Source organism: Lampetra fluviatilis, unplaced genomic scaffold, assembly GCF_964198595.1.
Source record: "Lampetra fluviatilis unplaced genomic scaffold, kcLamFluv1.1 SCAFFOLD_292, whole genome shotgun sequence".
In the NCBI taxonomy this organism is placed as follows: Eukaryota; Metazoa; Chordata; class Hyperoartia; order Petromyzontiformes; family Petromyzontidae; genus Lampetra; species Lampetra fluviatilis.
Window position 1 is genome coordinate 97501 of NW_027621586.1, and position 18508 is coordinate 116008.

General features: G+C 55.2%; 1 protein-coding gene across 1 annotated transcript in view; it reads right to left on the reverse strand.

The window, feature by feature from the left end:
* Positions 1-17188, reverse strand: part of LOC144955446 (inactive carboxypeptidase-like protein X2) — a 45436-nt gene extending 28248 nt beyond the window's left edge. The window contains exons 1-6 of the mRNA XM_078885660.1: positions 17042-17188; positions 13579-13718; positions 7712-7796; positions 6033-6192; positions 5466-5554; positions 1451-1574 (exon numbers count right to left, since the gene is read on the reverse strand). Of these exons, the coding sequence (XP_078741786.1) occupies positions 1451-1574; positions 5466-5554; positions 6033-6192; positions 7712-7796; positions 13579-13718; positions 17042-17170 (727 nt within the window). The 5' untranslated portion in view covers positions 17171-17188. The remainder of the gene's footprint in view (positions 1-1450; positions 1575-5465; positions 5555-6032; positions 6193-7711; positions 7797-13578; positions 13719-17041) is intronic.
* Between the last annotated feature and the right edge of the window lie 1320 nt (positions 17189-18508).

Here is an 18508-nt window from a genome sequence, read left to right on the forward strand (position 1 = left end):
ACTCATTCACTCATTAACTAACTCACTCACCCACCCACCCACCCACTCACTCACCCACTCACTCACTCACCCACTCACCCACCCACTCACTCAACCACTCACTCACTCACTCACCCACTCACCCACCCACCCACTCACCCACCCACTCACCCACTCACCCACCCACGCACTCACCCACACACTCACCCACTCACCCACTCACCCACCCACCCACCCACTCACCCACCCACTCACCCTACCCACACACCCACCCACTCACTCCCCCACCCACCCACCCACTCACTCACCCAACCACCCACCCACCCACTCACCCACTCACTCACACCCACCCACCCACTCACCCACCCACTCACTCACACACCCACCCACTCACCCACCCACTCACCACCCACTCACTCACCCACTCACCCACTCACTCACCCACCCACCCACCCATTCACTCACTCACTCACCCACCCACCCACCCACTCACCCACCCACTCACTCACTCACCCACCCACCCACCCACCCACCCACTCACTCACCACCCACCCACTCACCCACTCACTCAGCCACCCACTCACTCACCCACCCACCCACCCACCCACCCACCCACTCACTCACTCACTCACTCACTCACTCACCCACCCACCCACTCACCCACCCACCCACCACCCACTCACCCACTCACTCACCCACCCACCCACTCACTCACCCACCCACCCACTCACCCACCCACCCACTCACCCACTCACTCACCCACACACTCACTCACTCACCCACCCACTCACCCACCCACTCACCCACTCACTCACTCACTCACCCACTCACTCACCCACTCACTCACTCACCCACCCACCCACCCACCCACTCACCCACTCACTCACTCACCCACCCACCCACCCACTCACCCACTCACTCACCCACCCACCCACTCACCCACTCACCCACCCACCCACTCACTCACCCACCCACCCACTCACCCACCCACCCACTCACCCATCCACCCACCCACTCACCCACTCACTCACCCACTCACCCACCCACCCACCCACCCACTCACCCACTCACCCACTCACTCACTCACTCACCCACTCACTCACTCACCCACCCACCCACTCACTTACCTACTCACTCACTCACCCACCCACCCACTCACTCACCCACTCACTCACTCACTCACCCACTCACCCACCCACCCACTCACCCACCCACTCACCCACTCACCCACTCACTCACCCACCCACCCACTCACCCACCCACCCACTCACTCACACACCCACTCACTCACCCACTCACTCAGCCACCCACCCACTCACCCACCCACTCACTCACTCACCCACCCACCCACTCACCCACTCACTCACCCACCCACCCATTCACCCACCCACTCACTCACCCACCCACCCACTCACCCACTCACTCACTCACCCACCCACCCACCCACTCACCCACCCACTCACCCACCCACCCAATTCGTGTTCTCCCGGGTTGTCTGAGATCTCCATGGCGTAGATCTTGCGGCTCTCGTTCGTCTTGCCGATGTTGTAGATCCTCGTGATGTCCGGACAGTCCTCGTTCACAGTCTTCATCAGCTGTTCCAGGGTGGGTGAGTGGGTGGTGGGTAGGTGGGTGGGTGGGTGGGTGAGTGGGTGAGTGAGTGGGTGAGTGGGTGGGTGAGTGAGTGGGTGGGGTGGTGGGTGAGTGGGGTGAGTGAGTGGGTGGGTAGGTGGGTGGGTGGGTGAGTGGGTGGTGGGTAGGTGGGTGGGTGGGTGGGTGAGTGGGTGGGTGGATGGGTGAGGGGGTGGGTGGGTGAGTGAGTGGGTGGGTGGGTGAGTGGGTGGGTGGGTGGGTGGGTGAGTGAGTGAGTGAGTGGGTGAGTGAGTGGGTGGGTGGGTGAGTGGGTGAGTGGGTGGGTGGGTGGGTGAGTGGGTGGGTGAGTGGGTGGGTGGGTGAGTGGGTGGGGTGAGTGGGTGAGTGGGTGGGTGGGTGGGTGAGTGGGTGGTGGGTGGGTGGGTGAGTGGGTGGGTGGGTGGGTGGGTGGGTGAGTGGGTGAGTGGGTGGGTGGGTGGGTGAGTGAGTGGGTGGGTGAGTGAGTGGGTGAGTGGGGTGGTTGAGTGAGTGAGTTGGTGGGTGAGTGGGTGGGTGAGTGAGTGAGTGGGTGGGTGGGTGGGTGGGTGGGTGGGTGAGTGAGTGGGTGGTGGGTGAGTGAGTGGGTGGGTGTGTGGGTGAGGGGGTGAGTGGGTGGGTGAGTGGGTGAGTGGATGGGTGAGTGGGTGAGTGGGTGAGTGGGTGGGTGAGTGGGTGGGTGGGTGAGTGGGTGAGGGGGTGAGTGGGTGGGTGGGTGTGTGGGTGGGTAAGTGAGTGGGTGGGTGGGTGGTGGGTGGGTGGGTGGTGGGTGAGTGGGTGAGTGAGTGGGTGGGTGGGTGGGTGAGTGGGTGGGTGGGTGGGTGAGTGGGTGGGTGGGTGGGTGGGTAGGTGGGTGGGTGGGTGGGTGAGTGCGTGGGTGGGTGGGTGAGTGGGTGGGTGGGTGGGTGAGTGGGTGGGTGGGTGGGTGGGTGGGTGAGTGGGTGGGTAGGTGGGTGGGTGGGTGGGTGAGTGCGTGGGTGGGTGGGTGGGTGGGTGAGTGGGTGGGTGAGTGGATGAGTGGGTGGGTGAGTGGGTGGGTGGGTGGGTGGGTGGGTGGGTGGGTGAGTGGGTGGGTGAGTGGGTGGGTGAGTGGGTGGGTGGGTGGGTGGTGGGTGGATGGGATGAGTGGGAATGAGTGGGTGAGTGGGGTGGGTGGGTGGGTGAGTGAGTGAGTGGGTGGGTGGGTGAGTGGGTGGGTGAGTGGGTGAGTGGGTGGGGGGTGGGTGGGTGGGTGGGTGAGTGAGTGGGTGAGTGGGTCGGTGAGTGGGTGGGTGGGTGGGTGGGTGAGTGGGTGGGTGAGTGGGTGGGTGTGTGAGTGAGTGGGTGAGTGGGTGAGTGGGTGGGTGAGTGGGTGGGTGGGTGGGTGGGTGAGTGGGTGGGTGAGTGGGTGGGTGGGTGAGTGAGTGGGTGGGTGAGTGGGTGAGTGGGTGGGGGGTGGGTGGGTGGGTGAGTGAGTGGGTGAGTGGGTCGGTGAGTGGGTGGGTGGGTGAGTGGGTGGGTGTGTGAGTGAGTGGATGAGTGGGTGAGTGGTGGGTGAGTGGGTGAGTGGGTGGGTGGGTGGGTGAGTGGGTGGGTGAGTGGGTGGGTGGGTGGGTGAGTGAGTGGGTGAGTGGGTGGGGGGTGGGTGGGTGGGTGAGTGAGTGGGTGAGTGGGTGGGTGAGTGGATGAGTGGGTGGGTGAGTAGGTGGGTGGGTGAGTGAGTGGGTGAGTGGGTGGGGGGTGGGTGGGTGAGTGAGTGAGTTGGTGGGTGAGTGAGTGGGTGGGTGGGTGAGTGGGTGGGTGGGTGAGTGGGTGGATGAGTGGGTGAGTGGGTGGGTGGGTGGTGGGTGAATGCGTGGGTAGGTGGGTGGGTGAGTGGGTGGGTGGGTGGTGGGTGGGTGGGTGAGTGAGTGGGTGGGTGCGTGCGTGGGTGGGTGTGTGGGTGAGTGAGTGGGTGAGTGGGTGGGTGAGTGGGTGGGTGGGTGGATGAGTGGGTGAGTGGGTGGGTGGTGGGTGAGTGGGTGGGTGGGTGGTGGGTGGGTGAGTGGGTGAGTGAGTGCGTGGGTGGTGGGTGGTGGGTGGGTGGGTGGGTGAGTGAGTGGGTGGGTGGGTGGGTGAGTGGGTAGGTGGGTGAGTGAGTGGGTGGGTGAGTGAGTGGGTGGGTGGGTAGGTGGTGGGTGGGTGGATGAGTGGGTGAGTGGGTGAGTGGGTGGGTGGTGGGTGAGTGGGTGGGTGGGTGGGTGGGTGGGTGGTGGGTGGGTGGGTGGGTGGGTGGGTGAGTGGGTGGGTGGTGGGTGGGTGAGTGAGTGGGTGGGTGGTGGGTAGGTGGTGTGAGTGGGTGGGTGGGTAAGTGGGTGGTGGGTGGTGGGTGGGTGAGTGGGTGGGTAAGTGGGTGGTGGGTGGGTGGGTGGTGAGTGGGTGGGTGGTGGGTAGGTGGGTGAGTGGGTGGGTGAGTGAGTGGGTGGGTGGGTGAGTGAGTGGGTGGGTGGGTGAGTGAGTGGGTGGGTGGGTGAGTGGATGAGTGAGTGGGTGAGTGGGTGGGTGGGTGAGTGGGTGGGTGAGTGAGTGGGTGGGTGGGGTGAGAGAGTGGGTGAGTGGGTGGGTGGGTGAGTGGGTGGCTAGGTGAGTTGGTGGGTGAGTGGATGAGTGGGTGGGTGGGTGAGTGGGTGAGTGGGTGGTGGGTGGTGGTAGTGGGGGGAAGAGTGGTGGATAGTGGGGGGGGGGTCTCCACACCCTGAGTCTATATAGTAGCTATACTACTCTGTGCTTTACTGTGTGAGGTGTCAGCGGTGGTGGTGGTGGTCGGGGTGGTGGTGGTGGTGGGGGTGGTGGTGGTGGGGGTGGTGGTGGTGGTGGTGGGGGTGGTGGTGGTGGGGGTGGTGGGGGTGGTGGGGGGTGGTGGTGGTGGGGGTGGTGGTGGGGGTGGTGGTGGGGGGTGGTGGTGGGGGTGGTGGTGGTGGGGGTGGTGGTGGTGGGGGTGGTGGGGGTGGTGGGGGTGGTGGTGGTGGGGGTGGTGGGGGTGGTGGGGGTGGTGGTGGTGGTGGGGGTGGTGGGGGTGGTGGTGGTGGGGGTGGTGGGGGTGGTGGTGGGGGTGGTGGTGGTGGTGGTGGTCGGGGTGGTGGTGGTGGGGGTGGTGGTGGTGGTGGTGGTCGGGGTGGTGGTGGTGGGGGGTGGTGTGGTGGTGGTGGTGGGGGTGGTGGTGGTGGTGGGGGTGGTGGTGGTGGTGGTCGGGGTGGTGGTGGTGGGGGTGGTGGTGGTGGGGGTGGTGGTGGGGGTGGTGGTGGTGGTGGTCGGGGTGGTGGTGGTGGGGGTGGTGGTGGTGGTGGTGGTGGGGGTGGTGGTGGTGGTGTTGTGGTTGTGGTGGTGTTGGGGGTGGTGGTGGTGTTGTTGGTTGTTGTGGTTGTGGTGGTGGTGGAGATGGTGGTGGTGATGATGGTGATGGTGATGATGGTTGTGGTGATGGTGGTGGTGATTATGGTGGTGGTGATGATGGTGGTGATGGTGGGGGTGGTGGTTGTGGTTGTGGTTGTGGTGGTGGTTGTGGTAGTGTTGTTGGTTGTTGTGGTGATGGTAGTGGTGGTTGTTGTGGTTGTTGTGTGGTGGTGGTGGAGGTGGTGGTGGTTGTTGTGGTTGTTGTGGTGATGGTAGTGGTGGTTGTGGTGGTTGTGGTGGTGGTGGTGGTGGTGGTGGTGGCGGACTCGAGACCACACCTGCCTCATGTCCTTGTAGTTGTGGTGGCGGTGGAGGTGGTGGTGTTGTTGGTAGTTGTGGCGATGGTAGTGGTGGTTGTGGTGGTTGTGGTTGTGGTGGTGGTTGTGGTAGTGTTTTTGGTTGTTGTGGTTGTTGTGGTGGTGGTGGTGGCGGACTCGAGACCACACCTGCCTCATGTCCTTGTAGTTGTGGTGGCGGTAGTCCAGATCGTCAGAGGTGGTGGCCTCATTGCGCCCGTGGTAGTAGTTGTTGGGGTCTGCCGCGAAACGTTGGACAATGGGATGAATAAGTGGAGTGATGATACCACCACCACCAACAACACCTCCACCACCACGTCCATCACCTCCACCACCACCATCACCACCACCTCCACCATCACCACCTCCACCCACCACCACCCACCGCTACCTCCACCACCACCACCTCCACCACCTCCACCACCACCACCACCACCACCACCCCCACTACCACCAACACCACCACCTCCACCACCACCTCCAACACCCCCACCACCTCCACCACCACCACCTCTACCACCATCACCTCCACCACCTCCACCACCACCACCACCTCCACCCACCTCCACCCTCACACCACCACCACCCACCCCAACCACCACCACCTCCACCACCACCACCACCACCACCACCTCCACCACCACCCTCACACCACCACCACCACCACCCACCCCCACCACCATCCACCACCCCCACCACCACCACGGCTTAGTCCACCTTCAAGGGGGCATCCCATGAGCTCCACCCTCATGCAGATGAGTCCACCCTCGGCCTGCCGGTGCCAGGTTCGTGGGTTGATGCGGATGTATCGTGACACAACCGGGTAGAGGAACTCGTTCCATAGCGGAGTCTCTGGGTCCACGTTTGCCTGGAACACCTGGGGAGAGAGAGAGGTGGTGGTGGTTGTGGTGGTTGTGGTCTTGGTTGTGGTGGTGGTTGTGGTGGTGGTGGTGGTGGTTGTGGTGGTGGTGGGTAGAGGAACTCGTTCCACAGCGGAGTCTCTGGGTCTACGTTCGCCTGGAACACCTGGGGAGAGAGAGAGGTGGTGGTGGTTGTGGTGGTTGTGGTGGTGGTTGTGGTGGTGGTTGTGGTGGTGGTTGTGGTGGTTGTGGTGGTGGTTGTGGTGGTGGTTGTGGTGGTGGTTGTGGTTGTGGTGGTGGTGGTGGTGGTTGTGGTGGTGGTGGTGGGTAGAGGAACTCGTTCCACAGCGGAGTCTCTGGGTCCACGTTTGCCTGGAACACCTGGGGAGAGAGAGAGGTGGTGGTGGTTGTGGTGGTTGTGGTCTTGGTTGTGGTGGTGGTTGTGGTGGTGGTGGTGGTGGTTGTGGTGGTGGTGGGTAGAGGAACTCGTTCCACAGCGGAGTCTCTGGGTCCACGTTTGCCTGGAACACCTGGGGAGAGAGAGAGGTGGTGGTGGTTGTGGTGGTTGTGGTCTTGGTTGTGGTGGTGGTTGTGGTGGTGGTGGTGGTGGTTGTGGTGGTGGTGGGTAGAGGAACTCGTTCCACAGCGGAGTCTCTGGGTCCACGTTTGCCTGGAACACCTGGGGAGAGAGAGAGGTGGTGGTGGTTGTGGTGGTTGTGGTCTTGGTTGTGGTGGTGGTTGTGGTGGTGGTGGTGGTGGTTGTGGTGGTGGTGGGTAGAGGAACTCGTTCCACAGCGGAGTCTCTGGGTCCACGTTTGCCTGGAACACCTGGGGAGAGAGAGAGGTGGTGGTGGTTGTGGTGGTTGTGGTCTTGGTTGTGGGTGGTGGTTGTGGTGGTGGTGGTGGTGGTTGTGGTGGTGGTGGGTAGAGGAACTCGTTCCACAGCGGAGTCTCTGGGTCCACGTTTGCCTGGAACACCTGGGGAGAGAGAGAGGTGGTGGTGGTTGTGGTGGTTGTGGTGGTGGTTGTGGTGGTGGCTGTGGTGGTGGTTGTGGTGGTGGTGGTTGTGGTGGTTGTGGTGGTGGTGGGTAGAGGAACTCGTTCCATAGCGGAGTCTCTGGGTCTACGTTCGCCTGGAACACCTGGGGAGAGAGAGAGGTGGTGGTGGTTGTGGTGGTGGTGGTGGTGGTAGTAGTGGTGGTAGTGGTGGTAGTGGTGGTGGAGATGGTAGTGGTAGTAGTAGTGGTAGTAGTGGTAGTAGTAGTGGTAGTAGTGGTGGTGGTGGTTGTGGTAGTAGTAGTGGTGGTAGTGGTGGTAGTGGTGGTGGAGATTTTAGTGGTGATGGTAGTGGTTATGGTGATAGTAGTGGTAGTGGTGGTTGTGGAGGTAGTGGTGGTTGTGGTAGTAGAGGTGGTAGTAGTAATAGTAGTGGTGGTAGTGGTGGTGGTTGGTATTGGTTGTAGTTGTGGTAGTGGTTGTAGTAGTAGTAGTGGTGGTGGTAGTGGTGGTAGTGGGGGTCCCCTGCCCCCCACTCACCATCTCGTGTTCACCCTCCTGGTAAGTCTCCCAGCTGTGGCTGTCATTGCTGTAGAGGACCATGAATGATGTCACCCACTCCAACCTGCACACAGGTAGACAGGTGATGGTGGTGATGGTGGTGATGGTGGTGGTGGTGGTGATGGTCATTGCTGTAGAGGACCGTGAATGATGTCACCCACTCCAACCTGCACACAGGTAGACAGGTGATGGTGGTGATGGTGGTGATGGTGGTGGTGGTGGTGATGGTCATTGCTGTAGAGGACCGTGAATGATGTCACCCACTCCAACCTGCACACAGGTAGACAGGTGATGGTGGTGATGGTGATGGTGGTGATGGTGGTGGTGATGGTGATGATGGTGATGGTGGTGATGGTGGTGATGGTGGTGATGGTGGTGATGGTGATGGTGGTGATGATGGTGGTGATGGTGATGATGGTGATGGTGGTGATGGTGGTGGTGATGGTGATGATGGTGATGGTGGTGATGATGGTGGTGATGGTGGTGATGATGGTGGTGATGGTGATGATGGTGATGGTGGTGATGGTGATGGTGGTGATGGTGGTGATGGTCATTGCTGTAGAGGGACCGTGAATGATGTCACCCACTCCAACCTGCACACAGGTAGACAGGTGATGGTGGTGATGGTGATGGTGGTGATGGTGGTGATGGTCATTGCTGTAGAGGACCATGAATGATGTCACCCACTCCAACCTGCACACAGGTAGACAGGTGATGGTGGTGATGGTGGTGATGGTGGTGGTGGTGGTGATGGTCATTGCTGTAGAGGACCGTGAATGATGTCACCCACTCCAACCTGCACACAGGTAGACAGGTGATGGTGGTGATGGTGGTGATGGTGGTGGTGGTGGTGATGGTGGTGATGGTCATTGCTGTAGAGGACCATGAATGATGTCACCCACTCCAACCTGCACACAGGTAGACAGGTGATGGTGGTGATGGTGGTGATGGTGGTGGTGGTGGTGATGGTCATTGCTGTAGAGGACCGTGAATGATGTCACCCACTCCAACCTGCACACAGGTAGACAGGTGATGGTGGTGATGGTGATGGTGGTGATGGTGGTGGTGATGGTGATGATGGTGATGGTGGTGATGGTGGTGATGGTGGTGATGGTGGTGATGGTGATGGTGGTGATGATGGTGGTGATGGTGATGATGGTGATGGTGGTGATGGTGGTGGTGATGGTGATGATGGTGATGGTGGTGATGATGGTGGTGATGGTGGTGATGATGGTGGTGATGGTGATGATGGTGATGGTGGTGATGGTGATGGTCGGTGATGGTGGTGATGGTCATTGCTGTAGAGGACCGTGAATGATGTCACCCACTCCAACCTGCACACAGGTAGACAGGTGATGGTGGTGATGGTGATGGTGGTGATGGTGGTGATGGTCATTGCTGTAGAGGACCGTGAATGATGTCACCCACTCCAACCTGCACACAGGTAGACAGGTGATGGTGGTGATGGTGGTGATGGTGGTGATGGTGGTGATGGTGGTGGTGATGGTGATGATGGTGATGGTGGTGATGATGGTGGTGATGGTGGTGATGATGGTGGTGATGGTGATGATGGTGATGGTGGTGATGGTGATGGTGGTGGTGATGGTGGTGATGGTGGTGGTGATGGTGGTGATGGTGGTGATGGTGGTGATGGTCATTGCTGTAGAGGACCGTGAATGATGTCACCCACTCCAACCTGCACACAGGTAGACAGGTGATGGTGGTGATGGTGATGGTGGTGATGATGGTGGTGATGGTGGTGATGGTGGTGGTGATGGTGGTGATGGTGGTGATGGTCATTGCTGTAGAGGACCGTGAATGATGTCACCCACTCCAACCTGCACACAGGTAGACAGGTGATGGTGGTGATGGTGATGGTGGTGATGGTGGTGATGATGGTGATGGTGGTGGTGATGGTGGTGGTGATGGTGGTGATGGTCATTGCTGTAGAGGACCGTGAATGATGTCACCCACTCCAACCTGTACACAGGTTAGACAGGTGATGGTGGTGATGGTGGTGATGGTGGTGGTGATGGTGGTGATGGTGGTGGTGATGGTGGTGATGGTGGTGATGGTGGTGATGGTCATTGCTGTAGAGGACCGTGAATGATGTCACCCACTCCAACCTGTACACAGGTAGACAGGTGATGGTGGTGGTGATGGTGGTGATGGTGATGGTGGTGATGGTGGTGATGGTGGTGATGATGGTGGTGATGGTGGTGGTGATGGTGGTGATGGTGGTGATGATGGTGGTGATGGTGGTGGTGATGGTGGTGATGGTGGTGATGGTGGTGATGGTGGTGATGGTGGTGATGGTGGGGGTGATGGTGATGGTGGTGATGGTGGTGATGGTGGTGATGATGGTGGTGATGGTGGTGGTGATGGTGGTCATGGTGGTGATGGTGGTGGTGGTGAAGGTGGTGATGGTGGTGATGGTGGTGATGGTGGTGGTGGTGATGGTGGTGATGGTGGTGGTGATGGTGGTGATGGTGATGGTGGTGGGGGTGGTGGTGATGGTGATGGTGGTGATGGTGGTGATGGTGGTGGTGGTGGTGATGGTGATGGTGGTGGTGATGGTGATGGTGGTGATGGTGGTGGTGATGGTGGTGATGGTGGTGATGGTGGTGGTGATGGTGGTGATGGTGGTGATGGTGGTGGTGATGGTGATGATGGTGATGGTGGTGGTGATGGTGGTGATGGTGATGGTGGTGGTGATGGTGATGGTGGTGATGGTGGTGGTGATGGTGGTGATGGTGGTGATGGTGGTGATGGTGATGGTGGTGGGGGTGGTGGTGATGGTGATGGTGGTGATGGTGGTGATGGTGGTGGTGATGGTGATGGTGGTGATGGTGGTGGTGATGGTGGTGATGGTGGTGATGGTGGTGGTGATGGTGGTGATGGTGGTGATGGTGGTGGTGATGGTGGTGATGGTGATGGTGGTGGTGATGGTGGTGGTGATGGTGATGGTGGTGGTGATGGTGATGGTGGTGATGGTGGTGGTGATGGTGGTGATGGTGGTGATGGTGGTGATGGTGGTGATGGTGGTGATGGTGATGGTGGTGGGGGTGGTGGTGATGGTGGTGATGGTGGTGATGGTGGTGATGGTGGTGGTGGTGGTGATGGTGATGGTGGTGGTGATGGTGATGGTGGTGATGGTGGTGGTGATGGTGGTGATGGTGGTGATGGTGGTGGTGATGGTGGTGATGGTGGTGGTGGTGGTGATGGTGATGGTGGTGGTGATGGTGGTGATGGTGGTGATGGTGGTGGTGATGGTGATGGTGGTGATGGTGGTGGTGATGGTGGTGATGGTGGTGGTGATGGTGGTGATGGTGGTGATGGTGGTGGTGATGGTGGTGATGGTGATGGTGGGTGGTGATGGTGGTGATGGTGATGGTGGTGGTGATGGTGATGGTGGTGATGGTGGTGGTCATGGTGGTGATGGTGGTGATGGTGGTGATGGTGGTGATGGTGGTGATGGTGATGGTGGTGGGGGTGGTGGTGATGGTGATGGTGGTGATGGTGGTGATGGTGGTGGTGGTGGTGATGGTGATGGTGGTGGTGATGGTGATGGTGGTGATGGTGGTGGTGATGGTGGTGATGGTGGTGGTGGTGATGGTGGTGATGGTGGTGGTGATGGTGGTGATGGTGATGGTGGTGGTGATGGTGATGGTGGTGATGGTGGTGATGGTGATGGTGGTGATGGTGGTGGTGATGGTGGTGATGTTGGTGATGTTGGTGATGTTGATATTGATGATGGTTTTGGTGGTGGTGGATCTCACGCTGTGAGTGATGGTGATGATGTCGGTGATGATGATGTTGATGATGTTGGTGATGTTGATGATGTTGATGGTGATGTTGATTGTGATGATGTTGATGATGTTGATGGTGATGTTGATTGTGATGATGTTGATGATGGTGGTGATGGTGGTGGTGATGTGTGGTGGTGGACCTCATGCTGTGAGTGATGGTGATGATGTTGGTGATGTTGATGATGATGATGGTGATGATGATGGTGGTGATGTTGATGATGTTGTTGATGGTGATGTTGATGATGTGATGGTGATGTTGATTGTGATGTTGATGTTGATGATGATGGTGATGATGTTGGTGATGTTGATGATGATGATGATGTTGATGATGGTGATGATGGTGGTGATGGTGGTGGACCTCATGCTGTGAGTGATGGTGATGATGTTGGTGATGTTGATGATGGTGATGATGTTGGTGATGGTGGTGGTGTATCTCACGCTGTGAGTGATTGTGATGATGTTGATGATGTTGATGATGATGTTGATGATGATGATGATGATGTTGATGATGATGATGATGTTGATGATGTTGATGATGGTGGTGATGGTGGTGATGGTGGTGTATCTCACGCTGTGAGTGATGGTGATGATGTTGATGGTGATGATGATTGTGATGTTGATGTTGATTGTGATGATGTTGTTGATGTTGATGATGGTGTTGATGGTGGTGATGGTGATGATGATGATGTTGATGATGTTGATGATGATGATGATGTTGGTGATGTTGATGGTGGTGGACCTCATGCTGTGAGTGATGATGATGATGTTGATGGTGATGTTGATGGTGGTGTATCTCACGCTGTGAGTGATTGTGATGATGTTGATGATGATGGTGATGTTGATGTTGATGATGGTGTTGATGGTGGTGTATCTCACGCTGTGAGTGATTGTGATGATGTTGATGATGATGTTGGTGATGATGTTGATGGTGATGTTGATGGTGGTGTATCTCACGCTGTGAGTGATGTTGATGTTGATGATGTTGATGGTGATGTTGATGGTGATGTTGATGGTGGTGTATCTCACGCTGTGAGTGATGTTGATGTTGATGATGATGTTGATGGTGTTGATGGTGATGTTGATGGTGGTGTATCTCACGCTGTGAGTGATGTTGATGTTGATGATGTTGATGGTGATGTTGATGGTGATGTTGATGGTGGTGTATCTCACGCTGTGAGTGATGTTGATGTTGATGATGTTGATGGTGTTGATGGTGATGTTGATGGTGGTGGACCTCACGCTGTGAATGATGTTGATGGTGTTGATGTTGATGGTGTTGATGGTGATGTTGATGGTGGTGGACCTCACGCTGTGAGTGATGTTGATGGTGGTGTTGATGTTGATGATGATGATGATGTTGATGGTGATGTTGATGGTGGTGTATCTCACGCTGTGAGTGATGTTGATGTTGATGGTGATGTTGATGATGATGATGATGTTGATGGTGATGTTGATGGTGGTGTATCTCACGCTGTGAGTGATGTTGGTGATGTTGATGGTGGTGTTGGTGATGGTGTTGATGGTGATGTTGATGGTGGTGTATCTCACGCTGTGAGTGATTGTGATGATGTTGATGATGATGTTGGTGATGATGTTGATGGTGATGTTGATGGTGGTGTATCTCACGCTGTGAGTGATTGTGATGATGTTGATGATGATGTTGGTGATGATGTTGATGGTGATGTTGATGGTGGTGTATCTCACGCTGTGAGTGATGTTGATGTTGATGGTGATGTTGATGGTGGTGTATCTCACGCTGTGAGTGATTGTGATGATGTTGATGATGATGTTGATGGTGATGTTGATGGTGATGTTGATGGTGGTGTATCTCACGCTGTGAGTGATGTTGATGTTGATGGTGATGTTGATGGTGGTGTATCTCACGCTGTGAGTGATTGTGATGATGTTGATGATGATGTTGATGTTGATGGTGATGTTGATGGTGGTGTATCTCACGCTGTGAGTGATTGTGATGATGTTGATGATGATGATGGTGTTGGTGATGTTGATGGTGGTGTTGATGGTGGTGTATCTCACGCTGTGAGTGATTGTCGTCCCTGCGTGACGACCCCCGTGAACTGGGTGAGTCTCCGTGCGTCCACCTCCAGCCACTGGTTCTCGTCCATCACTCCGGCGCACCAAGCTCCATCATACTGGTCGTCATCAGTCATCCCCGACTACATCAACATCAACATCAACAACATCAACACCAAGCTCCATCATACTGGTCGTCATCAGTCATCCCCGACTACATCAACATCAACATCAACAACATCAACACCAAGCTCCATCATACTGGTCGTCATCAGTCATCCCCGACTACATCAACATCAACATCAACAACATCAACACCAAGCTCCATCATACTGGTCGTCATCAGTCATCCCCGACTACATCAACATCAACATCAACAACATCAACAACATCAACAACATCAACAACATCATCAACAACATCATCAACACCAAGCTCCATCATACTGGTCGTCATCAGTCATCCCCGACTACATCAACAACATCAACAACATCAACAACATCATCATCAACATCAACATCAACAACATCAACAACATCATCAACAACATCAACACCAAGCTCCATCATACTGGTCGTCATCAGTCATCCCTGACTACATCAACATCAACATCAACAACATCAACAACATCAACAACATCATCATCATCATCAACAACATCATCAACAACATCAACAACATCAACATCATAAACACCAAGCTCCATCATACTGGTCGTCATCAGTCATCCCCGACTACATCAACAACATCAACATCATCAACAACATCAACAACATCAACAACACTAACATCAACAACTTCAACAACATCAACATCATCACCAACATCAACAACACCCTCCATCATACTGGTCGTCATCAGTCATCCCCGACTACATCAACAACATCAACATCATCATCATCATCAACAACATCATCATCAACATCATCATCACTAACATCAACACCAAGCTCCATCATACTGGTCATCATCAGTCATCCCCGACTACATCAACAACATCAACATCAACATCATCAACAACATCAACAACATCACCATCAACATCATCAACAACATCAACAACATCATCAACATCATCAACATCATCATCAACATCATCAACATCAACATCAACAACATCAACAACATCAACAACATCATCAACATCATCATCAACATCATCAACATCAACATCAACAACATCAACACCAAGCTCCATCATACTGGTCGTCATCAGTCATCCCCGACTACATCAACAACATCAACAACATCATCATCAACATCAACAACATCAACAACATCAACATCATCAACAACATCAACAACATCATCATCATCATCAACATCACTAACATCAACATCAGCAACAACATCAACAACATCATCATCACTAACATCAACAACATCAACATCATCATCAACATCATCATCAAACTCATCATCAACATCATCAACAACACTAACATCAACATCATCAACATCATCAACAACATCAACATCAACAACATCAACAACATCAACAACATCAACACCAAGCTCCATCATACTGGTCGTCATCAGTCATCCTCGACTACATCAACAACATCAACATCAACAACATCATCATCAACATCAACATCAACAACATCAACATCATTATCAACATCATCAACACCAAGCTCCATCATACTGGTGGTCATCAGTCATCCCCGACTACATCAACAACATCAACATCAACAACATCATCATCAACATCAACATCAACAACATCAACAACATCATCAACAACATCAACACCAAGCTCCATCATACTGGTCGTCATCAGTCATCCCCGACTACATCAACAACATCAACATCATCACTAACATCAACAACATCATCATCATCAACATCATCATCAACAACATCATCAACACTAACATCAACAACACTAACAACACCATCATCATCATCAACAACACTAACATCAACAACTTCAACAACATCATCATCATCATCAACATCATCAACAACATCAACACCAAGCTCCATCATACTGGTCATTATCAGTCATCCCCGACTACATCAACATCATCAACATCATCAACATCAACAACATCAACATCATCAACATCATCAACATCAACATCATCAACATCATCAACACCACCACCCCCCACCCCCCCCCACCACCACCCACCACCACCACCACCACCACCATCACCACCATCACCACCACCACCATCACCACCACCACCACCACCACCACACCACCACCACCACACACCACACCATCACCACCACCACCACCATCACCACCACACCCCCACCATCACCACCACCACCACACCACCACCACCACACCACCACCATCACACCACCACCACCACCACCACCACACCCCCACCATCACCACCACCACCACCATCACCACCACCACCACACCCCCACCATCACCACCACCACCACCACCACCACACCCCCACCATCACCACCACCACCACCATCACCACCACCACCACCACCACCATCACCATCACCATCACCACCACCATCACCACCACCACCACCACCATCACCATCACCACCACCACCACCATCACCATCACCACCACCACCACCACCATCATCACCATCACCATCACCACCACCACCACCACCACCACCACCATCACCACCACCACCACACCACCACCACCACCACCAGCACCACACCATCACCATCACCACCACCATCACCATCACCACCACCACCACACCCCCACCATCACCACCACCCCCACCACCACACCACCACCATCACCACCACCACCACACCACCACCACCACCACCACACCACCACCACCACCACACCACCATCACCACCACCACACCACCATCACCACCACCACCACACCACCACACCACCACCATCACCACCACCATCACCACCACCATCACACCATCACCACCACCACCATCACCACCACCATCACACCACCACCACACCACCACCACCACACCACCACCATCACCACCACACCACCACCACCATCACCACCACCACCATCATCACCACCATCACCACCACCATCACACCATCACCACCACCACCACACCACACCACACCACCACCATCACCACCACCACCACCACCACCACACCACCATCACCACCACCACCACACCACCACCACCACACCACCACCACCATCACCACCACCATCACCACCACCCCCACCATCACCACCACCATCACCACCACCACCACCACATCACCACCACCACCATCACCACCACCATCACCACCACCACCATCCCCACCACCATCACCACCACCACCATCACCACCACCACCACCACCACCACCACCACATCACCACCACCATCACCACCATCACCACCACCACCACATCACCACCACCATCACCACCACCACCATCACCACCACCATCACCACCACCACCACCATCACCACCCCCACCATCACCACCACCATCACCACCACCACCACCATCACCACCACCACCATCACCACCACCATCACCACCTGGATGTTGAGTCTTCCTCTGTGAGCTCCCAGTCCGTATCTGCTGCTGGACGAGGCGTGGAGCTGATGGTCACTCACCCTCATGGACTCCACCCCCAGCGATGGACATTCTGACACACAGAGACACATAGAGACTCATAGAGACCCATAGAGATACATAGAGACACATAGAGACACACAGAGACACACAGAGACTCATAGAGACCCATAGAGATACATAGAGACACATAGAGACACATAGAGACTCATAGAGACTCATAGAGACACATAGAGACACACAGAGACTCATAGAGACACATAGAGACACACAGAGACACATAGAGACACATAGAGACCCATAGAGACACACAGAGACACATAGAGACTCATAGAGACCCATAGAGATACATAGAGACACATAGAGACACACAGAGACACACAGAGACTCATAGAGACCCATAGAGATACATAGAGACACATAGAGACACATAGAGACTCATAGAGACTCATAGAGACACATAGAGACACACAGAGACTCATAGAGACACATAGAGACACACAGAGACACATAGAGACACATAGAGACCCATAGAGACACACAGAGACACATAGAGACTCATAGAGACCCATAGAGATACATAGAGACACATAGAGACACACAGAGACACACAGAGACTCATAGAGACCCATAGAGATACATAGAGACACATAGAGACACATAGAGACTCATAGAGACTCATAGAGACACATAGAGACACACAGAGACTCATAGAGACACATAGAGACACACAGAGACACATAGAGACACATAGAGACCCATAGAGACACACAGAGACACATAGAGACACATAGAGTAGTGGTAGTGGTGGGTGGTGGTGGGTGGTGGTGGGTGGTAGTAGTAGTGGTGGTGGTAGTGGTGGTAGTGGTAGTAGTGGTGGTGGTAGTGGTGGTAGTAGTGGTGGTAGTAGTGGTGGTAGTAGTAGTGGTAGTAGTAGTAGTAGTGGTAGTAGTAGTAGTGGTAGTAGTAGTGGTAGTAGTAGTAGTAGTGGTGGTAGTAGTAGTAGTGGTAGTAGTAGTGGTAGTAGTGGTAGTGGTAGTAGTAGTGGTAGTAGTAGTGGTAGTAGTGGTAGTAGTGGTGGTAGTGGTGGTAGTGGCGGTGGTGGTGGTATAAACACTGCAGACACTGATTGTGTCAATGTTGAGACTCCTTTGATGGCCTGGACTGCCCAGCTTGTAACGCACGTGGCGACACAGCGGGAGAGAGTGGGGGGAGAGTGGGGGGGAGAGTGGGGGGAGAGTGTGGGGGAGAGTGGGGGGGGGGGGGGAGAGTGGGGAGAGTGGGGAGAGTGGGGGGAGAGTTGGGGGAGAGTGGGGGGAGAGTGGGGGGAGAGTGGGGAGAGTGGGGAGAGTGGGGGGAGAGTTGGGAGAGAGTGGGGGGAGAGTGGGGGGAGAGTGGGGAGAGTGGGGAGAGTGGGGGGAGAGTGGGGG